This window comes from Magallana gigas, chromosome 6, assembly GCF_963853765.1.
Source record: "Magallana gigas chromosome 6, xbMagGiga1.1, whole genome shotgun sequence".
Taxonomy (NCBI): Eukaryota; Metazoa; Mollusca; class Bivalvia; order Ostreida; family Ostreidae; genus Magallana; species Magallana gigas.
This window is the reverse complement of record NC_088858.1, coordinates 50,873,975-50,900,357: the sequence shown is the minus strand read 5'-3', so window position 1 is coordinate 50,900,357 and position 26,383 is coordinate 50,873,975. Positions and strand designations below refer to the sequence as shown.

Here is a 26,383-nt window from a genome sequence, read left to right as displayed (position 1 = left end):
TTTCAACAGTTACATGTACCCTCCCAAACAGGCACTATTTATTTTATTATACTGAATGTCTTAATTTAAAAGAAAATTTTACTGCTTATGTATTAAAATGAAGTGAATTCTACGGCGAACCGTACGCGCATAATATATGCGCATGTAACAATTCGTTGTGTTACACGTTGCCAAGTGCGTTGCTAACGCTGAGGGTAATAGAACGGATTACCAACTGTATCTAAACCAATCAGATTGCAGTTTTTAACATGAAAGTATAATAAATAACATATGATATGGGACATTTACGCAATAGATACATCGACACGCCGTATTGTTGACATTTAATAACCAAGCTTTAACCTACAATAATGCTATTAATTTCACTACACTCTGCTTAGAAAAATCTAACTAAAAAACCTTGGGACGGTCCTTCACCACAGTTAAAACGCCTCCTATATGTACACCCGTATTAACGTAGCAAAAAGTTGCAGAATCGCTCCGGAACGATTTTGGAGAAAATTAGTGAAGCTGCATTGTAAATAATTAACAGTCAAATTATTTACAAAAACATTTTGAGGCTGTAAATATCTTTCATCTAAAAATTTAATTCATACTAAAGAAGAATTCAACACTTTTCACCAACTTTTTTCCTCGCTTTGAATTAACACCATGGTGACATTCGGAACTCTCAGGATTTTTCATATTAAATGCACTGAGTTAGAGTTATCTCCCGTATTTCCTTTGATGAATATATGACAAATTTTCGGTTTCAATGAAAATTTACACGTATTTGTAATATCGTTTCTGAGTTTATCCATACAAATGTCATATTTTGGAAACATAAACTAAAGAGCCTTCCGTGATTTAACGTGAATGTAATGCGCATGCGCAAAATTGTAAAATCCAAAAAATTCAGATGATTTCCGGATTTTTTAAAGGAATTTTCTTTGATTACTAATTAGCGAAAAATAAAAACAAATTGGTAACCTTCAAGTACCAATGATGTTTAAAATATATAAAACAAAAGACAGTACTCATCCGATTTCTCGGTATTAAAGCTCAAAGAATCGAGTCTATTATTTTAATATAGTAGTATAGATACACTGTTCATTCCGTTACACATTGATAAATTCTTTGGAATTTATTTAAGACACGCATGATTTTATTCTCTGTGTAAGAATTGAATTTTATCAAACACTTGCATTTTTCATGAAGAACTTTACACCTTTCTTGTATCAAATTCTATATTCATCTATAGAAAGCGATTATAAAAGAACAGCTTATGTGGGCTTCATCTACCGCTGTAAATCTTGTTGGAATTCAATCAGATCATATAAAGGTGCATTTCACATCTCGTAGTTGTCCAATTCAAACAATACCGTTATCTATAAATTATAATATTCTAGTAATTAATAGCACGTACATTCTTTTTTCTCTTAACCAAAAAAATCCAATTAATTATGCAAATTTTGTCACTTAATAAAATTCCTTCATTAAGAATAATTTTGGAATCTGAAATTTCCCGTAATTTGGTATAAAGACATGTATTGTTAAAGGCATGCATTGTTTTAATTTAGCGTCGATGTTCGCTTTGGGCGCACACCGGACATGCATGCTTGTCAGAGCGACCGACGGTAACGGTATGTATATCTGTGAATTATTTAGCAATTTTAATTTTGTCTCTAGCGTATAAAATGAACACATTTCGTCAAATACAAAAATTAAAAAATATTTCCTCAAGTTTTGCAATGACTTAATGTATTTTGGAAATCCCCATTCGTCACCTAGATACAACGCCGTAACAATCTCCTCTTTAATGAAATATGTCACGTCTATTTAAGGGAGTATTTTCCAGTAAGTACAATAGTTTACTCAAATATACAATTATGTGTAGGATGTTTCTCATTCTTAGGAACCTTTACACGAACTACTGATGAAAATTGCTGACGTACTCTTATACCACGGCTTAATTGAGGTCGGTGTGAGGAAATCATTAATTAGACCTATATTTATGTCTTAATGAAATTCCAGAAATTCTTCTCAAACAGCCTATTTTAAACTGTGGTAAAATTTGGGCAAGTCCTGATTACAAAGATTTTGATTTTAGTTCCTAAATAGTTAAAGAAGATTAAGATTTTTTTTTCAATTATTTATTTCTTGCATAATGGAATTAAATTGTTAGATAGATATTCTGAGAAAACAAATATTTGCTTACATTTTCATTCATTCTTTATCATTACTACACATTACAATACATGAATGTTCATTGCAAAATACGCGGGGGTGTTAAGGAAGCATATGGACAACTTAGCGTCTTAATTTGACTGTTATATTCAAAATCGTGAAATTAAATAATTATTTTGAATAAGATCAAAAACTTAGTATTATCCTTTAAAATAGATGTCAGTGCAATAAAATCGGGTAGTATATTACTGCCACAGTGGTGCATTATCACGTGACAACTATAAATAGCTTACGTATATTCCTTAACATAAAATGAGATAGAACAACACTACCCCGCGGTTTAAAAAATAAAATAAACATACCAATTGAAAGCAAAACATCTCAGTTTAATCAAAACCGCTGCTAGAATCCTCTGTTTTTCCTCATTAAAAAGTTATTAATCCGGTTCTCGTAAAACCTTCCCAACTTTTATATAGTTTGCACGGAAAACGGCAAATTGCATCAAAACAACACACAACTTTGGATTCTAGCAGCACTTTTCAATTTAAGCATTGATCAAACTAACGATACGTATAAAATTTCAAGTTCAATATATACGGGGTAGTGTTGTTCTAGTTGGATTTTTATATCGTAAACAACGACAGAGGAAAGCCTGGCCGAGAAATAAAAGCAAATTTACATACCTTTTAGCGAATGATTGATTAAACTAACATCTCCCCCAGTATTCTTATGTTCAATTCTCAATAAATCACACCACAATACTTTATTAGAGTTCTTAGATTAGTTATATTTTGGATATGTTTACAATGCTTTCCGATCAAATTCACACGACATTCAGCGTTTAGTCATGACGTCATCAATGTGTAAATCTACGTAATACTAACTAATTTCTGGAAAAAAAATTGTCTTCAGTATTTTTTATTTGTTTTTGATGTACGTTTCGTTGCTTAGCTATTTGAATATGTACATAATAATTAAGATTTGTGATTTCACGGAATTACATGTAACTCAGATTTCATATGCTTCCTTAACACCCCCGCGTACCTTTGCTCTTTAAGAAATATGAAAACAAAGACCGTTGTCATCTACAAGTTTGATATAACAGGGAAAATAATAATGATGATTTCAATTTTTTTTTTGCAGATATGTGTTGTTTTATTTTCTTTAATATCCCTTGCTGAAATACCGTCGATTACGTGACAGACCTTACTCGCCAAAGTACAAAATGTTCTTGCTATTCGTTATCACCATAACAAACGTTTAGTTATTCAGGGACAACTGATATAGGGTGATGATCCGTTTGGCCTCTTCAAACACTCAACTGTTGAAAATTATTTTTATTTGTTTGTTTGTTTGTATATAAATAATAAATCGAAACTTTTTACAAATATCACGATTAAAACAGCTAGTTCCTCCTTCCGGGCGTGCACTTATCCTCAAATATACGTAACTAGTAAAAATAACTGAAGTGTAATTGTTGACGGTGGTCACTGACAAACCAAAAAATAAATCATGCGCCAGGTAGGCCAAAAACCTTCGTCATTATTGCTGTCATGTCAACCTTTCTTGAATGAGCCATATGACGTCACAGGTCACGCCTCCCGGATGTGTCCCAAGAAAGATATTGGTTACTTCTAGCTAAAATATTTACCGTAATAGAGACATAGTGATTTCGCGTCGGTAAATTTGGAGTGAACAGAAGTATAAAAAGTGTTTTTGAATTAATTTTTCTCATTGATTTTCAAAACATGCTTTGATTGGATTTCAGGTTTTTGATATTGGATTATTTTTGCTCTTACCTTCGAATTCTTATTGAGTGAAATATTGACGATTGCTTAATTTTGGAAGTCTTTGGGAAAAAACAAACGATTTCATAATCGTTTATAGGATATTAGGTAAGATACCTTTAATACAATAACTATTTCTATTTAAATCAAAGTGATTTCGTTCAGTCAGAGAAGATAAAATGATGTTTTATAAAAGTTCAGCAAAAGTATTTGAGATGTAAAAATGTTCTTTAACATTCGCAAAATCCCCTAAAATGCACGTCTTTGTTTACCTGACGTCTATGATAATGAAGAATAAGATTGATTAGATACCGTGACGTTAATTGCCACTACACATGTTCATTTAGCTTAGTTTTACCTTTATAGGACAGAATGGTGCACACGGCGGGAGTGATATTGACCCTGGTATTGGCGTCCGCCATTCCCGGCTCTCGTGAGTAATTTACAGAATTAATTCTCTGGGAAAAAATGAAACGATCACACATATACACTCGATAAAATAATAAATACTTGTACACTTCAGACATGATCACGCTCAATAAGGTATTAATCAATAACAACACTGAATTAAACATTTTCTAATTCATTTTGAGCAAATATTTGATAAAAACGAAAAAAACTATCTTAATTCTACTTGTTGTTAAGGAAATTGTTAAAATAATGTACATTGTTTCAATGTTTTTATCTTTTTGCTATATTGTTCACAGATTGTTATGGAGCATCGGACAGCATGTATGAACAGATTGCAAAAGCCTTATGGCAGTTACAGATGAAGGGCGACATCAACAAAGCCCTGCAAAATACAGATATCTGGAACAGACCAACTCAAAACAACTCTCCTAGAAGTCTCCCAAGAAATCTGAACCGCCAGGGAGACGGTCTGGTGGTCAGAGAACTCGTTCTAGATAATAACATCAGTCCAACAAACATTCGGGTACGAACTACTAACGACCCCTCGTCAATATTAGGACCAACCCATGTACAGCCCTCAACAACCAAAGAAAAACAGACTGCCTTCGCTCGGAGGGCCACTGAACGTCAAATAACCCTCCACGCGCCAACGATCGCTCAGACAGAGCAGGCAACAATAGCCCCTGAGAGAGTTTACTCCAACAAGATGGACAGAAACAAAGTCAAAGGATACGGGAGCTCTCTAACAAAGCTCATTGCCAACAAGATAAAATTCGACCCGACTCCGGGGCCCGCTCTCCCGTCTAATCCGGTAATAGACAGTATATTGGGGCCATTACTTAATGAAAGAGGTAACGAGCTACCCAGCAATTTCTTACCACTCCCTTCAACAACTAGTGGTGTTGTTCCAAACACAGGAAGCTCACAGAGAACCACTGTACAGATGAAAGAGAAACAACGCACTGTTCTCGCTAAGCCTGTAAAAAGCACCCCTGTTGTTGTGTTTCCGGAAAATGAAGGACAACAGGTTCCCTCTCCGTCTTTTTCTATTGTTGCACCAAGTCTTGGACAAAACCCGGCCTCGTTCAGATTCAGCAACAAAGAGGTCAGTAGCAATCAGCTGCAGGACAAAAACAACAAGGGACAAAATCCCGGCTTCGACAACTTCAAAGACATGGAGCTGAATGATGTGTCGCAGGTTATTGTTGACCAAGCGGCGTCAGTGAGTGTAAAACCCGACAATGTCAGAAAGCCAGAGATAGTCAAAGAACAACAGCAGAAAAAAGAAAATAACAAAGTAGATCCCAAAACAATAATAAACCCCCCGCAACATGATAATACAAACAAAGTTCAAGTCTCAGGGTCAGAGATAGCAATGGATAACATTCCCTCTAACAAGCAGAGAGCTTGGCAAGAATCATCAATCAGAAATAACGAGATACAAAGACCAGACGTTCAAGTCGTCCAGTCTGCTTTACCTGCTCTGAGTGAAACTTCAGAGGACGCACACACTACACCCCAGACTATCGACACAACAGACGCACAGACAGACGTCACAAAAGCAGCACCGAAATCAACAATGACGGAATCCCCGGTCCGTGTTGGTATTTCTAGGGGATCTCCGAGGGGCTCTAGACCAGTGAGCAGCAGTGTGACTAGGGGTTCTTTTAGTGGAGTTCGTCCATCAGCTAGAGGAACTCGTCCAATTGGTAGAGGAACACAGCCAGGTGGCAGAGGAAGCTTCTCTCCGTCAAGAGGATCTCCGAGAGGAGGTCGTCCCATCGGAATCCGTGTGCAGGTTCTACCTGCACTGAGTGGAACTTCAGAGGACGTGCACACTACACCCCAGACTACTGACACAACAAACGCACAGACAGACCTCCCTGTACAGGACGTCGACTTTACAACAGAAGTACCGTCATCAACAATGTCCATCACTCAAGCCGCTACAACCACAACAACGGCAGAATCCCTGGTCCGTATTGGTATTTCTAGGGGATCTCCGAGGGGTTCAAGACCGGGGAGCAGCAGTGTAACCAGGGGTTCTTTTAGTGGAGTTCGTCCATCAGCTAGAGGAACTCGTCCAATAAACAGAGGAACACGACCTATTGGTAGAGGAACTCCAACAGTTGGTAGAGGAACTCAGCCAATTGTTAGAGGAACTCCAACAGTTGGTAAAGGAACTCCAACAGTTGGTAGAGGAACTCAGCCAGTTGGCAGAAGAAGCTTCTCTTCGTCTAGAGGATCACCGAGAGGAGGTCGTCCCATCGGAATCCGTCGACAGGAACCTGTTAATATCCCTGAGGTGGGGCAAACTACACCGGCTACAGTCACTGAAACTGATATGACAACAACTCAGGCTACTACAACGGCGAAAGCGGCAGAGACTGAACCAACCACAACGGAGCAAGCCCCTCAGGTTCCAGCTATGAACACAGCCCAGTTCGCGAGAAGAGCGAGACCAAGCCGGGTTGTTGTAAATACCCTCGGAAACACAAAGCAAAGACCTGTCGTCGCTCGCGGAGTCGGACAGGTAAGAGCCGCCATCGTACAGCCAGTGATGATCCCAGTACCCAGTGAAATACTGTCATTTGATCGACCTGTGGTGGAACAACCGGCAAGAGCTGAACAGATTCCAATAGTTTTAAATTCCGTGGCGGTAGATCAGCCAGCAATAGATGTACAAACTCCACTAGTCTTGAATTCGGAAGTGGCCGCTGAGAATGATTGGAGTCTGTCTTCTTCTACGTCCGCAACCACTACAGAGCAACCCCCGACAACCGCCGCCCCCGCAACCACCCCCACCCCGATAACCCCCGTCCCCACAACAATCGCTGCCAGCGCCAGGAGGCCCCAGTCAATCCGACCAGGAAGTTAGTACTGCTTTAATACAACGTCGGTTTTGAAAATTAATATATTTTTATCAATGGTGTTTACTATAGTAATTATATATCTAATACGAGTACATTGTAAGAAAAACTTAAGTGAGAAAACGTTATGTCTTTCAGTGATGACGCCCGAAGAGAAGCGATCAGCACAACGGAACTTCCAGGGAGTAAGTAATACTTGTTATAGAAACTTTGAGTTGTCGAATAACAGTTATCTGTCGTTTAACTTAATATTCAAATTATTTATGTTACGTCAAAGCCATTGCTTTTAGACTCAATCAGTCATATTGTGCATATCATTAATCTTTTGATGCAATATCTATATAGGTTTGTTGAACTTCTTGCGTAAACACTTGAAAAATATCTTTGCTTGAAAAACCACTTAATGTTTGCGTCTATTTTGTTTGCAGTAAATCGGCCACTGAATGGAGTGGATACAGAAATCCAGCTTTGACACAAAGCCCTGCTGTGCAATACGTACCCCTTGCCAGACAGCGACTCCGGGGGGAGACCGGAGGGGGTCGGTTTGACCGACCGTAGACCGCAGAAAACCATCTGTTATATATCACAGGATTGTCTCACTTATATTTAACTTATTTATCGCACCATTTCACTGCATGCATGTTTTGTAATAAAATTTACCTTCCTTTTGTTGTTGTTAACGTTTGTGGTTTTATCCTCAGACCTTGATGAATCGGTATAGGTGTAATTTGTCAGTTGTTCCTTTGTCTTTCCGTGGATTAGAAGGATAGTCGCCTATATCTATATATATATATTACTGATTGATTCCGTAACACATTGGTCTGTAGGCGGTTATTTCAGACATTACCAAGAGTACATAAAAGAGAACCTTTTACGTTAAAAACATGGAGGCTGTAGCATGTATACCATTGCTCTACATATTACATCAAATTAAGGACAGATTGAGTAACTGTAGGATGTTCCATGAGTGTTACTTCATAGAAATCATAGAATTCGTTTGCTTGTAAATGAATATCAAAAGAATATTTTCCCAAACACTTAAGCTTAAGTGTATTAGGTTTAATACGCAAGATTTACACGTTGTATTTTGGAGATATTTATTCAAAATTCAATTATTTATAATATCATATACATCAAAACACACGTTCGTACACATCGTATAATTTACAATCTTCTTCACCGTCCAGAGAGAGAGAGAGAGAGAGAGAGAGAGAGAGAGAGAGAGAGAGAGAGAGAGTTGTCGGAATCAGTCAGCAACATTAATATTTCATTATCAATGAATACAATGTTTCAGTCAAAGTAGAGGATATGCATCTCGTTGTTTTCTCTATCGTATTCAATTTCTATAAAAACGAAAAAAAGAAGTAAATTTTGTTGAAAATTGCAATGTTATGATATTCATTTCACTTTCAAGTTGCACATCTGGGAATTTCTGTAGAGTTCTAAATTTTGTATGTCGCGCACTGTTATGGTTGTAATGGTCACATACATATGCTATTTGTATATATTTAAGCGATCATGATGAAATTTCTAAACATATAGGAAGCAGTGACATTTAGGATATACTTTACAAAAAATTCTTAGAGCATTTTTCGTTATGACCTTACCTGGGGGTTTTATCAGCTTTGTTTTTATTACACTTTTATATCAGGAATGGGACACGTTCCCTTTATTTCGAAGTAAGCAGTATGAGAATAAATACATTATCTTCCAGGATCTCGTTTGTCAAGCAAACGTGCCTCGGTATAGAGTGACAGCAAGTGAATTTAATGTCATACACAAGATCTACAACGTTTGTTTTCTTTATAATGATTTATTCATTTTATTTGTTTTATGCATGGTCAAGTTCTGGAAAACACATGTTCATTGAAGTATAATGAATTAAAAATTAGTGAATTGGTATTTTTTATTATGAGTTTAATTTTATCAACAAAAACAGTATAAAAAGTTGGCCCATTGTAAGTTAGAAATATAACTTTGTTACAAAGCATTCGTATTTGTTTTCTTTTTTGTTTTAAAAATATAACGGAAGTCCGTTTTATATCATTGAAATATACTGATTGTTGTGTTTTGTATGGCTCATTTTTTTAGAGATGCAAAAACACAATTCATTTTAAAAAGTTTTTTCTTCTCTTTCATTGTCTGTAGCACAACATGACACTTTGGCGCTATATGCAGAAGTCATTGATTTTACTGTGTGAATTTAACACTGAAGTTTGAACCACCTGTATATCCGCGCATGAAACAGAATAACGTACCTAATTTTGACTATCCTTGTTCTCAATGTTTTTCATTTCATTCTAAAGTAGTCTCTCGTCCAATTCAGATATCAAAATCAAGTCAATTTCATAACTAAAAAAAGTATACTTGGTATGAGAACAAGTATACGAGTTTACTGAATCGAATTTCATATGAACGAGTTGCTAAGATTTAAACTGGTTTCGTTTACCAAGAGTACCAGTTTAAATGTAACTATGCCATTGTTTACAAATGGCGCGCTCCTGCTCTTGACGTGGATATAGTGAATTAAGCTAATTAAACGTTCTACCATGGGATCTGGTTCGAGCAGATCGAGCCAGGTGCATTCTTTTCAAGTTGAACAGGAGAATAAGGAGACTGAAGATGTTCGGTAAGTCTTTGCAGAACGCAGGTGAAGGTAATATCACAGTCAGTGTGATAATCAGTGCACAGCATAAACGGATTAAAGAGTCTTAGTACTGATTTATTTATAGATGAATAACCATATAATTAATATAAGTTAAATGAAATACACAGGTATTGAAACATCCAATTCTTTTATAATGTATTCTTCAACGATTGCAGATTCATATTGCAAAATTTAATTACAAATGGATTTCAGTCAAGTAATGTGGATGCAAGTCTATTTTCTAAGTGACATCAATTCTTAGCGACAATAGAGCAAATTTTGAAATCAATATTTATGAAATTGGAATTGTGAATTTGCAATTTTTTTATTAATTAAATGTGCAATAAATATATATATTATAGACACTGCAAGACTAGTAAAACAATGATTTGAATTACTTGTAGGCCAAAAACTGGAAGAGAAACTAAAAGGGTACCATCTCTGTCAGCCCACCATCGTACACCAACTCAGCTCAAGAGATCGCAGTCCATGGGTAGTACGAGTTCTCCCCGAGTGGCTCCGTCTCTGCCAAGACAAATGTCAGAGGGCATACCGGTAGGTATCTCAGTGGTTTACATAAACTATCTGTAAAAAAAGTTTTGTTTGTATAGTGATGTTGAAATATCTACAGCTTTGTATAATGCATATATTTGTAAGCATTTTTTAATTTGTTTCAACATGAGTGATGAATTTGACTTAAACATGAATGTAAGAATGCATTTTGAAAAAGATATTAAGAATTGTTTAAGTACTGTGAAAGATTTGACGTTGTTTCCTCTTCTTGTTTTATAGGAAACAAATCCTGATGCCAAAGCAGATGTTAATATGAATGAGAAGCAAAACTATGAGGCTCAGGCCAAAATATTATCCTTACAAAAACAGGTTAATTTTAACAGTTACATGTATATTAGAGTTGTAGAATTAAGAACATACTGGACTGGTATGTTTTATCTTTTTTAATTATTATAAATATATATAATTTTCTCTTTTTAAATTATAAAACATAGATTACATCTTATCACCAGATATTGCTATTGTATGTAGTAGTGTAAGATATACAGCATTCCTACCAGCTCTTGCAAATAAATTAACCCTATAGCTGAATTAGTAGAGTGCTGAACTTGAAGTCAGACATCCTATAGTCTGTCCCAAGATATTTATGCTGCACATTTTGACGATTATCAATAAAAGTACACATACCTGTGAAGGAAGTGCAATTGAAATAGTTGAAAGGGATAATTTCCAAGATATTTTCATTGACACATTATCATCTTTCACTCAGAAAAATTCACAGGAACGAAAAAAGATTCCTTACGGAGATTTATAATGGGGAATGTTTACATCTTTTCTCGGAATACATCGTGCAATTTTACAACATTATCATTGGGCTTACTGCAATACAAAACCCCCGTAGACATCACATTTTTTAGCATTGTATTGAAACCTGATAATCTATCAGGGCATTTGGACTGAGAAATCTTGGAAATTTTTCATACTTTTGAATGAACATTGTTTGAACCCTGAGGTAATTATAAATATCAAGCAATTAAGCCAAATGTAAATCCAGGATATCTTGGGACAGAGTATAAGTTCAAATTCAAGCAAACTCAAGTTATGTAGTAGTTACAATGTGGTGACACTTTTGGACCAGAATATTATCTAGCACATGCCCATAGAAAAAAATGAAGACATACATGTACCTATGTGTACTAGTTCTGAATAGTAAGGAATCTTTTCATACTCTTTGCATACAGAATGCTTGATTTATAAGCCAAAAGACTGTGCTAGATATAAACTGCCAGCAGAGACAAGGTATCTCAGTTACATTTAACCATTGTATTAGAAGACAGAAGACCTTTTCAGGAGAAACTTTGGAGTAGCTCTATGACAAATCATTGAAAATTGTAACTTAATTATTCCAAAGGTTATATAAAAAATGATAGATTTTTTTTACGGATGTGTTTTGATAACATGATTAATGAGTGAATACATGTTACAGCTGACAGAGACGGAGAGCCAGAACCTGGATCTCCAGCAGCGCGTGGAGATTCTGGAGGAGCGTCTGGAGTACCTTAACTCATGCCACCAGATCCAGGAGCAGCCGGAGGACTACCAGCAGACCATCAAGGCCAAGGACCAGTTCATTCAGAAACTGGAGAAGGAACAGAAGGAACAGGGCCAGGAGTTCAATAAAACGGTATGATTTTAATCTTTCTTAAATTTGTTGACTTAGTCAATGATACATGATTAATGATAACATAGGTTTAATTTTTGAAGTCTTTAATGCAAATGTCTTACTATGTCTTTTAATATACTAAAGAAGAAATCCAATAACTTATTTAAGTTTCCCTGCCTTTGATCAATCTATATGAGTTATTTCCCTTTTGTCACATCATTTTTATCTGTTAACAGAAAATTCGTTATCGAAAGAGAATAAAGGCATTAACAACCCAGCTGAATGAAGCAAAGCAGGAAACATCTATACAACTTTTTGAACTTAAAGATGAAATAACACGACTCACAGAGAAAAACAAAGAACTAGAGGGTATGTACAAAGGTGCTGAAAGCTTACTCATATGAAAATATTTGTAGAAGTTGCTTAAAACTTTCTCATATGAAAATTAATTTACTTTTTCAGGAAGAAGTTTTAATTCTTTGAATGCTTAAATTCAGTAAAAATAAAGTTATCAATCACACAAATATGATTCATTTTTGCATTTTTGAATGTGCATTTTTTAGAGTATATATATACATTTTGCAATTTTACAGGTTTTGATAGTGGCCTTTGAAAGAACACCCCCCCCCCCCCCCCCACCCCCCCCCCCCCCCCCATTTCATTATCAATAGAATAGTTGGTTTCCTTGGTTGACAACCAATCCTAAAAATCCTTTGATTTTCTTTTTTCTTTTCAGAGTCTCTTGAAAGAAGCGGCTCACAAGGGAAGACAAGTACACCTGATGTAGGTAAAATGCAGATTGTGTTGGAACTGTCCAATCAAATATCAGATCAGACGGATGAAATCTCAAGGTTAAAGAGGGAACTTCAGGCAAAAGATTCTATAATTGATCGTCTCGGAGGAACAAAAAAACTGGAAGACGAGTACAATAAAGATAAAGAGGACATGAAAAACTTGAGGAAATTATCTCAAGGACTGAGTCAGCTCAATAGGGCCAGTGAGAATGATGGACTAGGGGACTCAGACTTGGAGACTCGGGGTGTGTCCGGTGCTAGTCGTGACTCAGGCTTGGGATCTGCTGGGAAAACAGAAGACAGGTCAAACAAAAAGACAAGTGTAAAGAACTTTTCTGATTCTGATTGGGAGTCGGACGACCTTCCTGATGAACTCAGTCCTTCTAAAATCAAAAGTGCCCCTCCTGAGACTCAGGCCCTTAGGGCAGCCTCCAGACTCGCTTCTAGGGAAAGTAACGACCTCAAGCCTGCTTCCCGTCTGGCGTCCAGGGAAAGTACCAATCCCAGAAACCGATCACGCCTGGCCTCCAGAGAGAGCATCAACTCCAGCCTTCCTTCTAGGCTAGCCTCTAGGGAGAGCCAGTTCAGCAGTAAGACTCTTGTGGAAACTGATGAGGATCACATCTCCATTGATGACATGACAGCTTACAGAGGCAACCACAGGATGAAAAAGAAGTCCTCATTTTCCTCTAAAATTCGACGGGAGAATGACACCTCACTCCGGACACCTATTCCCAGTATGGCGTTTGAAGAATGCAATGACTCAGGTGATATCCCTATGTACCCCAGCAGTACCAGTAAACGGTACTCCAGGAAAAAGAAGAAATCTTTCTTTCTAACTCAGACTGGGAATTCCCCAGCAGGAAGTGACATCAGTGAACAGGTTTCTGTGGGATAAGGGGCAGTAACTCTGTGTCAAACACATACCGGTACAGGATTAGTTTTTTGTATTGTGCATTTTAAGGGGGTTGCTGTTTAGAGATGTTTGAATATGTCAGGAATACAACAGATGCTCTACTCAGTTCTAGTCAAAATGTTTTGGATGATGAGGAAGTTTATGGCATCTACAAAGCCAATTAGATTGATTGTAAGAGTATCTAGTGATCTACTGCTACTCAGTATTATAAACACAGCATAATAATTGACCGACCAGCCAAGTATTTAGAAGTTCAGTATAAAGTCCAGCTGGAACAGAGATTGTCTATTTAGTCCAGTATGAAGGTGAAAACTGACCCCGCCGGACGTGAGTAAAGTCAGTATTACTGCTGGATTACCAGTGGGTAATGACTATTCCATCCATTCTCTCCAAGTCTCTTTGAATTATCAAGGTGCTAATATAGAGTGCATATTAATTTATTTCCTGTGGGAATCGTGTTACCAGTATTAACTGCTACTGTTTTGTATTGACAAAATGTAATATGTATTATTCAGGGTTGGCCAGGAAATACCAGTGCTGGGAATTACCGGTGGTAAATACCGGTATTTCCCGTCCCGGTCAATACTACTGTTTTTCACTAATGTGGGAAATACTGGGAAATACAAATTTTTAATCTTTATTTCTTTAATTTTTTTCAATGCAAAACGTATGTTTATGATAAAAGATATTAACAATAAGCATCAAAAACCAATTTATCCTACTTTCCCATTTCACTGCCAGTTTATGAATCTTAAATTCACCAATCACCTATTCTCAAAGACTTCTATAGCTGCTAAAGTACAAATTTTAGTCCAGCTTTTTGAACCTCAAGTTTTCTGTTTTACAGATTTATAATTCAAAGTACAAAATAAACTGTTATAATTACTGTAGGTGTTACAAGTAACAATTAAATAATCACACATGTTGTTATAATAGATGACACTTGACAGTTTTGTGCTCCTGTTTAGGGGATCGAGATATATACTATGAGTGGGGCTGATTGGCTTCTTCTTAGGTGTGTTGCATACTGAGGTAGTGACACAGTCACACTTTATTTTTCACAATTTTCTTGCACCATTTTCACATTCACCAAATAACCAGAAAATGGAACTTTTGATATCATGTTTATGATAACTGTATAGATTCACCTATACCTGACTAGTCTTAAAAACAAAATAACAATGTTGTCAATGAATGAACCATGTTTGGAGTATTCATAAGAAGATAACCAATGCATTACTGGGCAGTCAAAACTTGTTAAAATCAAAGAACATTTATAAAATGTCAAAAAGCTGACAAGGTGTACTATTGTCTACATCCCTACAGATTTGATTAAGACTAATGTCTAAGTATGAAGTACTATAATTTGTAGTTGTACTTTATTTCCCAGTATTTCCCGGGAAATACCAGTAATTCCCGGGAATTACCAGTATTTCCCACCGTCCTGGGAAATATGAGTATTTCCCGCTTTTTTGCCAACCCTGGTATTATTACAACCGATTGGTTGTATGCTTGTGTGTGAACGAAATGCATTCACCCAGTGTGATCTTGTAATACACAGGCAATTACACCTTTGTTTTTGTTAAAGGAGATTTTTTTTTTAATAATAAATTATTGCCATAAACGGCTTTCGTATTATTGGGGACTTGTTAAATTATGGATTATAGCGTTGTTGTTTTTTTTTGGCACAAGTGAATTGTTTAAAAAAAAAGAAGGAAATAAGAATAATCAATTCAGAAGTTTTAAAAATATTAACAAAACATGTTTTTTATTTTTATAAATGATTTTTATTTTGATAAAGACGATGCTTGTTACAGACACTCTGGACATTAATATCATACATGTACATTTTAAACAGAAAATAAAAGACTCTGAAGTGTCTTTCTGCATCTATTTAAAGTTTATCCAATTCTCACAGGAAGTAAAAATCTATTTAATACTTAAGCGCATATATTTTTTTGGAATTTCAGAAATGACACTTTAACAATCAAATAAATAAATTAAGTGTATCATACAGCTCATTGTACATTGTATGACTTTCAAAGTAGGTCACTAGTCTTTCAGGTTTAAGGTAGATATTGAAAGAAAGAAAAAAGTTACCCAAATCGTCGGGAATAATGAGCAGTTTGATCTAAAAAAAAAAAAAAAAAAAAGCCCAGTCATTTCTGGCGTTATATTAACTGCCAATATGATAAAGTATATGTATCACATATAAGATGAATATGAAAGATGAAAACTATATGTTATATTTAAAACACATATTCAAAATTATAACAATACAATCAAACTGATCATAAATGCTTTTCAAATTTATTTTGATTTATAGGGAATTTAACGTTGACAATTTTAAATTATCTATAATGTGTAATTTTTTTTTTTACAATTGATGCCAGATTAAGGGCTTATCAAATCACATTATCATTATTTGAATTTAGAATAGAACAGATTAATTTAGAAATAATCAAGATACAAAGGATTTACCTAAGATAATTTTACATACACCGGTGTAGCGTTACAATCTGTTCAAACTCTAAGCAAAGATTGAACGAATTGCCTCCCTTCGTATTCCTACTGTAGAATACAGTTCATTGCCCTACTTTCAGGTAAGATTTGATGTGCATTTTACATCTTTTTTTCTTATACTTGTGAGGCATATTTTTGCGGTGGGATGAGTTTAAATAAGGACAACAGACACTGAGATTTCAAGGAATATCAAGGTCACTGGCCACCCCTACTTCTTCACAGAAAAAAATCACCGTGTGTGACTGTTCATGTTACAAAGAGGAGTAATTTTTTTTTTTATGGAAGAACAGTCATTGTGCCACTTAATTAATATCATTATCTATTGAGAATGCAAAGTATAGTTGAATTGCTTCTGAAACTATATAATTACACAGACCTGACCCAGTCCGTAAAAACGGATTTTTTAGCCTATCAAAATTAATCAAGGACGCCGCACTTTACCTTATTATATGTATGGCCCAGCATATTTGATAAAAAATGGCAGTCCTTTAAACTTCATGTAATTCAAACAGAATCGAATACAAATTCGGGCAATATTTCTGGTCATTTTGCAAGTATGCAGGAGGCGGGTTGTGTGACATTAAGCCAGTGCGACCGTTATATCATCTGAAGGAATCTACATGTTTGAGAGATATTATAGGAAGTCTTTTTAAATATGTCACAGACATTTCAGTTGTTGTAATTGCTTTAAAAATATGCATTCACACTTTCCTTGCATAGATTGTTTTTAAACTATTTACAATATTAAACTGACATAGTGTTCTGATTAATGAATTTAAACAAGATAAGTCTCTGTGCATGTATGTTATCAAATTTGCTGCAATTTAAGAGTGATCAGCTGTATGCAAACGATTACAGAAAACCAAACCCTGCCTCTCCCACGACAGTGTCTGGACTATGGCGGACGTGTTCGATGTGATTGTGGTGGGAGGCGGCATTGTCGGATGTGCCGTTGTCTGGGAAATGACGTCATATGGTTACAAATGTCTCCTGCTGGAGAAAAACGAAAATCTAGTATCAGAGGCTAGTTCTGGAAACAGGTTTGTGCCATACACCATAGGATGTTTTTGCCCACTCCTTAATAAAAATAAAAAAGAGAGAAAAATGATTGCAAAAGATACACAACAACAAAACAAAATAACAGGAGAGCAAACCTTTTTAAGATTCAATTTAAAAAATACAACGTAGGAGCTTTCGAATTTGGATAGACTTTTGCACTTATTCCAATGATTATCTCGACAAAAATAAAGAATGTTAGACGGAAATTGAAAAATACAATTTTAACTTGCACGTAAAATTGTTTTCTTATTTTCATAGCGGTATGCTTCATACGGGATTTGATGCAGTTGCCGACACGTTAGAGCTACAGTGTATTCAGCACACTTTTCCCAAAATGTTTGGTGTTTTGGAAGGATTCGGATTGCCGTACAACAAAATTGGAGCAACTATGGTCTCTTGGACCCAAGAGCAGGTTCTTTTTTTTATTTCAGGTAGAATTTTGATATGTTCTGATTTATATACCACATGGTCCTTCTTCGAATGCGCATCTAATTGAATTACTTAAACAATTATATATATTTTTTTGCTTTCTTTGATAGTTTGTATATAATTTTAAATATTGCGGCCAGTGCAGAAAAATCTACTGTGACATACTTTGTAACTGCATCAGGAAAATGAAGAAAAACATGGAAAAATAATTGATAAATTTTTTTTGGAGGCACAAATCATTCCAACCATCGCGCAGAGATGTAGGGCGGCCGGGGTTTCATTCTGTACGGAGATCAGCTTGTCTGAGTTGTACAGCAGAGAACCCGGACTCCGGAAGCAGGCCCAGGGGGCGCTATGGATTCCCGGGGAGACGGTCGTTGACCCCTGGCTAACGGCGATCTCATTGGCCCACGATGCCAAGAAGAAAGGAGCCATGGTAAGCCTCACTTTCACTTCAGTAAATCTTCATTGAGTCACTATAATACAAATGTTATCTCTATTATTAAATATTTCACCATATTTTCAGATAAAAACAAACGCCGTTGTGCAAAACATATCTAGAACAGAATGTGAGAGGCAGAGGATACAAGTTATGACATCACTTGGACAGTTTACCGGACGTGTCGTAATCAACTGTGGCGGCCTCTATGGAGATATTGTAGATAAACTGGCTGGGCTGCAGCATTTCAAGTACAGCAAACAGATGCTTTTGTCATACATACACTTCCAAATTAATTTTGCAATATATGCCTTAACATATTCTGTATAATCCTCAGTAAAAAAAAGATTAATATTTTTTTGTATGCAATAGGAATTAGCATGTATGTATATAGGATTCACCACAATATTATATTGACTTTGTTAGAGTAGCAGCAAGTACAAATGAATCAGCAAGGTTTTGTAGCTAGGTAAATGTAGCATCATATCCTCAAAAAGCGAATGACAACGAGATGAACAATAAAAGTCTCAGCGTCAAATGACAGACAGTATACTATAACCCCTACTTAGAATTTAGAATACCAAATAATTCAAACACATAATAAATTTTGTTTTGCTTACTATGCGAATTTTAAAGTGTAAATTTGAAGTTACTATCTTTAGAATAATGATGTTTTACATTGGTTAATTGTTTTAATGCTTGAGGGTAAAACTCACCCAAATTCTAATTCGATTTTAGTTCAGTAAACAGAGTAAGACACTTGGGAATCTGCTGCTGTAAACACAACACTTCATTATTAGATTTACTAAAATTAGTCGCTCGTTTTCAGATTCTCAATTAAAATTTGATACAACACTATGTTCATAAACTTTTACTGATTTCGATAGAATATCCCCAAAGAAGGGACAGTATGCAGTATATCCTCAAAAAGTAGGACATCACATTAATTCCAGTATTTTGCCGATACCGACATCAAAGGGAAAAGGAGAAATCATCTTCAAAACAGGTAGCTAACAAATAGTCATGTCAAATGTATAGACGTGGCTGAATGAAAAGTGCGTTTTTGATGGCTTAATATAATGCGTAGTTATCTCAAATCAACTCTAGTGCAATTTGTTGACATTAGATATATTTCAAATGAAAAAATATATATATTCAATGTTTACATGCAAGGTAGAATGGAAATAAATTTTTTAAAAGTTTGAACTCCTCGTTGCCAATGCAAATCAATGAACTAGACTTTTATCAATCTATCATTTTCTATTGGTCAGTTTACGGTAACGTTGTCGTGGGTCCAACGTTCGAGGACTCTGCCTCTAGGGCGCGCCCGGAGAGTGACGCCGGTACCATCCGACGCCTGGTGAGGCTCGGAGAGTCCTGTGTCCCGGGACTAGAGGGGTGCCCAATAAAGAACACTTACACAGGGGTACGGCCCGCCACAGAGACCAAGGATTACCACATCGACTCCTACCCAGAACGGTGCGGGGTTTTGTCAGATACACTATATATATATATATATATATATATATATATATAAAAATGTTTTCAGTAGACGATAACACAGTAATCCATTTCTTTCAAATTTAATCCAGAGCGCTCTGGATTAAATTTGAAAGAAATGGATTACTGTGTTATCGTCTACTGAAAACATTTTTCTATATCGTTACCTATACCAAGGACTTATTCGTTTATATATATATATATATATATATGTTATACATACAATATGTTATACAAAAATTTGGAAACATCTTTAAAAAAATATTGAATATATTAAGTACGGTAAATTTTTTAATTCAAAATTCAAATGAATCAGGTAATGAGAGCATAAAAAGTTTCAGTTTTAACGGTGCAACAACTTAAGTGACTTTTTTTTTTTATTGGAACCGATGACGTCTGTTCTGCTGCTTATTCATAGCATTCCGTTGGTGTATGCAAATTAAACAGTAGTAGCATGCACGAACATACAAATAGAACAAATCTATTTATCTATCTTAAAATTATATTCATGGCGATTTTTAATTACTTATCGACAAACTCAGCATTAATGAATTTAACAGTGCATACAGTTATCATACGTAAACTTTTAAATAGTTAAATTTTATAGTTAAAAGGGGAAGATAAAAAGGTATTGTAAAAGCTGTACTAGGAAACGAACCCACGTGTTCCTGATTTATTAACGCTGTAGGTTTAAGTTCCATTCAGAAATAACCGCCATGACCTCTTTATTCACATGATTACATTAATGAAATTAATTCTACACTTATTGACTTCAGAGTGACTTGGCTCGGAAAGGGGTTAATTGTAATAAATAATACATAACATTTTATTCATTAATTTTAGTCGAGCATTGAACGTTTCAACTTAGAGATCCCAAAATGCCTTTGATGTTCAGACATTGATAATTTACAAGCTTTCCTATCAATATTTTTAAAATTGTACTTAAATGATCAAATGTATATCTACGTGAAAAAATTAAATATATTTGAAAGTAATTGCAAAATTTTTTTACGGTAATTTAGACATATCCATAAGTTATAGATCGAATGAAATACAGTTTTTACATTTCCTTAACAAGTAACATTAAACGATTATAAGGTTTTATATCACATTTTAAACTAATAATATTATTTGTTTTGTAACGACTGACCCCTAGATGCTGTGGTATTTAGATGTATTGATATATCATGTTACAGCTGTTGGATAACTGTGGGAGGCATTCGGTCAACGGGACTATCCGGAAGTCTAGGAATCTCAGACAAAGTCAGGCGCCTGGTCCTCCACCAGCACGCACTGGAGCCGTCAGGACCCCGGAGGACGGGACTGGAGAGGATGGACATCAAGTTTGTTCCGCCCTGTCACGCTCGAATCGATGATGTGTTGTACACAGTGACACACCCGATTACACTGAATGGTGTTTGGAAGCCGCGGGATTCACGTCTCTAGGAAACTTATTAAAAAAACCAGCAGTATTTGTAAATTTTCACTTCCTAGTTTGGTACGTGGTTTTTAAAATCCGTTATCATCATAATAATTTGCACGTGAACATTTTGTGCCAAAATTTGCCATTTGTTTCCATTGCTTTATTTTACAGATATATTAATAAATAAAGCATGACATTATTTTGAACGAAATATATACTACACGGAATTATTTATTATTATAAAGATATTAAAAGTAAACTTAGCTAAGCTTGCGTTTTAAAATCTCAAAAAGTAAAAAGTCTACATGCACTAAAAAAACCCAATGTAAATTGCTTTGTTTAGAAGGATACTAACAGGCAGGTAGCAATGTGTTTCATTAGGAGGGCGTGTCAGACCTTAGTAGCAAGACAAAAAAGGATAGCACTGAGCAAGCCAAAGTCTAAGAAAAAGGGCACAAATTATGACATTTTATTAGGGGATTTCAAATCCTTAATATTTTGGTTTCAATTCATTGCTTTATAATTTAATCAAATTACGCAAGAGCAAATTTTTCAACTATTGACAATTTTAGAATTATAAACATAGAAGAAAATGTGGATAAAAGGGCAGACAAGTTAAAAAATATTCTTCTTCCGATGTTTGGTGGCATGAAAACAAAGCATGTTAAAATCTTATTCAACAAGGAATATTGATGTACACAAGGTTGGACCTAAATTAAAGCGCATTACGCGTTATTTGCTTTATGTTTCATTCCATCTTCGAGACCCCTCTTATTCTATATGCATGTGTATGACATAATGTATAGGTGTAATTCTGAGTAGCCATAGAGCAATAGATCCTTTATTTTGTTAATTGCAATTTGCTGCTCTCATTAAAGTTCTCTTACCTAGCCTACTCTACCAATATACTATTTAAAGGATTATGTAGTTTTTGTTACAGGAGCAAGAGTATTGATATTTACTGTAAATAATTAATATCCTGTAATAATAAATATGCAAGGATATATGTAAAATCCTCAACTTGATGTTAAGGTGCACCAAATATGGATCAAATAGTGAGTTTTCTAAAATGTTTGTAAATCATAGTTCAGAACAGGGCGTGAGTATTTACTGCCAGAATGTTACAAAGTCTTAAACATTTATTCATAACATTGTTGTATTAGATATCTAAGTACCAGTTCAGAATTCCCTCTGCAATACAGTTTAAGATACTGATAGTACGTACATCTAGCTTAAAATACTTTATACAAAAAAAACCAACAATGAAAGTTTCTTCACACAGAGAAAATAAAGAGTTTCGTACTTAAAGAATTTCATTACAATATGTAAACATAAAACAAATCTTAACCAACTACCATAATATATTAACTTATTACATGTATGCATGCTCATTGTATTGTAAAACGCTGTTGTTGATCTTACACTGTACAGTTAGTTTTAATCATGAATTGATTATCTACAGAACATTTATAAACGATCAACATAAATGTTCATGAGGATGGAAAAAAAAAAGAGAATCCGTAAAACGATTTTATCAGCGAAATATCCCGATTTATTTTGTTTGGAAAACTGTCACTCAACATCTAATTATGAATCGCTTTCTAATCGGAAAATGTTAAATACGATTATTAATATGATGGATGATTTTTATCATAAACAATAACTACACAATCAAGTGATAAAACTGATTTGTAACACGTCACATAAGGTAACTAGCAGTGATTGGCTAGATGTCATATTTAATGAATATTCATCAAATATGATTCACAAACAATTGAAAAATATCAAACTTTAGGGAATCTATACAATGCTGATAAGTAATTATAGCATTCCACCGACGTGAATCAGTAGATATATACTGCATTCTTTTACAGCACATTCCTAATCGTCTGGGATTATGTCTATTCCTTTTATGTTAATGATTTAACATTGTAGAATTAGAGACCAGACAGCAAAAGCAATTCTTAAACATGACCATAGCGTTGTAGTACTGTAGTGCAATATGCATAACAGAGTTGAATACAGCACTCTAGTTTTAACTACACATAATCATATTATTGATGTTCAAACACAATAAACAAAGTTCTTTATCAAACACTTTCACCGTTGGTTCGAAGTTTTTGTTCAAACTATATTTTAGCATTTCGTTGGATTTTGTGATTAGTGTTTTTAAGTCTGGTACAAACAAATCCTATATACATGTATACCAGAAGCGCAACTGAATTCAAACTAACTCAATTATAGGTTCAAACAGAATGGGAATGTAGCCTTTCAAACATATAAGAATGATGAAAACACGTCTAGTTCAAACAGAATAATACTTCTGTGCTTGGGTTTTAGCTCAAACAGAATATCAACGTAAGGTAAGGTAAGTGGTACTGGTGCCTTAGTCCTTAAATAGCCCCAAAGTGCTCTGACACACAGTATCAATGTGACAATCCAGTATCTAGGTCTAGTTCAGTTAATGCTATATCAGTAAAAATTAAGGAGGCTGGATGGGTAACGAATAGTTAATCATCATACACTATTATTTCGTAAAGAAAAGTCTTTAAATTTTAATTTTTAAATGAATATTGTACTATATATGTTTTCAAAGCTTTACTTCTTAAGGAGAATGACCAAAAAATGGCCTTGACCACCCAGCGATCTCAAACTCAGGCAGTATTTGATTTTAGTCAGACATTTACTTTTGAGATAGGTTATTAGAAAAGGGAATCTAAAGAACTATACATGATATTAGTCAAATTTGGCCCCCATAATTCGCTATTTTTAAAATGATTCAGGTACATTAATTTGATGTGTTATTTTATAATAATTTATTTCTGGTTGTAACGCGCTTTCTGATTGGCTAAAAAATTATTTTATATCGTATAAAGAATGCTGCCTACGTCATAGTAAGACTAATGTCAAAAACTTATCAATACGCCTGACGTTACGTTTGACTTTTGTAAAACATTACGTCATTTTAAAGGTCAAATGACCGTTTTTATCTACAATGAAGAGTAAAAAAATTAAATTATAAGCAATGAATTCAATATTTATTAGTTTTATACGATATAAAATGGTTTGAAACAGTTTACGCTTAAAAATAAAATAGATAAAAACGGTCATTTGACCATAGTTCCATCGTATAAAACAAATAAATATTGAATTCATTCCTTAAAAAGAGTTGACATAAAATATGTTTTTCACCTATTCAACGTTATTTGGTTTATATGCACTCACTAGCAGTATATGACGTCAGAAGTGACGCTATTTTTTTTTTCTTATCATTTTTCGAATGGGAAATATAGAGCGACTCTTTGAACAAGAAAGAACTTTTTGTCACTTATAAGTATTGGAGAGATACATCTTTGGTGAAAATATTTTGTTTGTTCAAGCAGTCGCTTAATGTTTCCTTTAAAGAAAAACTGCTTAAAAACATGCCGTTTTAAGCTAAAAATGAGAAAATGGCGGGAAAAGGTAAACTTTATGATGTCATATTTTTAAATTGTGGGCACTAAAATCAAAATGAAAATCATGAAAAAACTTCAAATGTATATTTGTACAAATAAAACAAAGAATTACAGTAAAATGACAATGTTCATTTAAGGGGGCCATTTTAGGCTCAAAACATATACTAAGTCCTTTAAAAAAGAAATTGATAAAAGTTTCACAAGTATTGTCTCAGCTGTTTGTAAAAAATGTTGAAGGAAAAAAATGGTTCTACACATATAAACAAAACAACACCCATAATGCCAATCCTCAAATAGTGTTAACTGTGTTGATTGAAAATTTTAAATACTCTTGAACGGACATTGATAACAACCTTAAAACAAAAAGATATCTCAAAAGCAGAATTTTGAAAATAAAAGTACTGGTATTTGTATTTATTGTCGGCGCGGAGGTTTTGTATTTAAAAATAAATTATCTAATTTCATATCCAAATTGCACAATAAGGACACTTACCGAAGAATGGCAAATTGACAAATGTATCAGCCAAGTAAGTAGAAAACTACTGTTTTGTGCTATCAGTATTCTTCAAAAACAGTTCGGTAATTCACAAGTTTCATCTTTCTGTTTCATCACATTTAGTTCCATCTTTCTGTGTGTTCTATAACTATAACTGAATAACGCTACTTGTCTTTATTCGCCACCTTCACAACCCTCACAACCTTCGTACATGTCGTATGTATCTATATTTTTTCACATTGCTTAATTATTGAAACAATAAGATACAAGGGTAAAAGCAGGCAGGCTCGATTATGTGATGTTTGTGATACTCAACATATTGAAGACGAGTTTCATTTTATTCTTCAATGTCCAAAATATTATAATTCACGAAAAAAGTGAGTACTTTTATAACACTCCAAGTGCATTAGATTTGTTGGGTTCAGATCACGTATCTACCTTGGTTGGTTTTGCTAAATATATTGCTTTACTAATTGCCAAATTGCACGTAACTCATTCAATGTATTTAAGAAACATATTCTCTTTTATTTTAACATCTGATATATATATTTATGCTAAGCCTCTAGTTATGTATGATAATTGTTGACTCAAAACTATATATTCAAGTCTGTATGTGATATGCAAATTTACAAATAATTTTTTATATGTAATGTTTGGAAATGTGGAACACTTGATCAGGATTTTACCCATTTTAGACCCTCAAGAGTCTAATTTTTTATATTATGTTATAATGTTATTGTAAACTGATGGGCTGTATTGCCCAAAGTTGTATAACTGAAATAAATAATATTTTATTTATAAATTCTCGCGGAATTGTGTTTTCCCCTTAATCTTTTTGTTAAAAATGTCCAATAAGACCAGGATGTTATCTTATTACCATGTATAATAAGTTACATGTAAATAATAATACCAGGCATGGTGATATATAATTATGATTTAAAAATACACGCAAGTGTAATTTTGTAAATTTTTATTGTATTATGTGATCTCACAGTATGTCACACACCTGACTATAAAACACATTAAGAACAAGAAATCAATAACAGTTTTGTTCATCTATATCTATCTAGGAAACATCCTTCCTGAAACTACAAAAAATATTTTTAAAATGCCTGCAACCATCAGGGTCTTTAATGAAATAAACAAATATGAAATAGTACATAAAATAATCATGGTATTCTGTTTGTAAAAATAAATTACACCCTTAATTGTTGAGCAATTACAGAAACGTAATAATTTAAGAAGGTTATGTTTACGGAATTTATATTTTCATGATTATGCATATCTGGTTT

At 34.5% G+C, this 26,383-nt stretch overlaps 3 protein-coding genes across 3 annotated transcripts; all 3 read left to right on the top strand.

Annotated features, from left to right (window-relative positions):
- Positions 1-1,891: 1,891 nt before the first annotated feature.
- On the top strand, positions 1,892-7,902 carry LOC117688920 (mucin-2). The gene is made up of 6 exons (XM_034467936.2): positions 1,892-1,957; positions 3,935-4,061; positions 4,320-4,386; positions 4,661-7,237; positions 7,373-7,419; positions 7,663-7,902. The coding sequence occupies exons 3-6, from the start codon at positions 4,326-4,328 to the stop codon at positions 7,663-7,665; spliced, it is 2,688 nt and encodes an 895-aa protein (XP_034323827.2). The 5' UTR covers positions 1,892-1,957; positions 3,935-4,061; positions 4,320-4,325; the 3' UTR covers positions 7,666-7,902.
- A 1,795-nt stretch (positions 7,903-9,697) lies between these two features.
- On the top strand, positions 9,698-14,274 carry LOC105337663 (interaptin). Its single transcript, XM_034467459.2, has 6 exons — positions 9,698-9,863; positions 10,286-10,436; positions 10,674-10,763; positions 11,881-12,078; positions 12,294-12,426; positions 12,794-14,274. The coding sequence occupies exons 1-6, from the start codon at positions 9,784-9,786 to the stop codon at positions 13,747-13,749; spliced, it is 1,608 nt and encodes a 535-aa protein (XP_034323350.2). The 5' UTR covers positions 9,698-9,783; the 3' UTR covers positions 13,750-14,274.
- Positions 14,275-16,257: 1,983 nt separating this feature from the next.
- On the top strand, positions 16,258-21,263 carry LOC105337668 (glycerol 3-phosphate dehydrogenase). Its single transcript, XM_034467460.2, has 8 exons — positions 16,258-16,370; positions 17,149-17,330; positions 17,608-17,761; positions 18,008-18,214; positions 18,305-18,468; positions 19,105-19,223; positions 19,489-19,696; positions 20,914-21,263. Exons 2-8 carry the CDS (start codon positions 17,188-17,190, stop codon positions 21,161-21,163), a joined length of 1,245 nt encoding a protein of 414 aa, XP_034323351.2. The 5' UTR covers positions 16,258-16,370; positions 17,149-17,187; the 3' UTR covers positions 21,164-21,263.
- Positions 21,264-26,383: the final 5,120 nt, after the last annotated feature.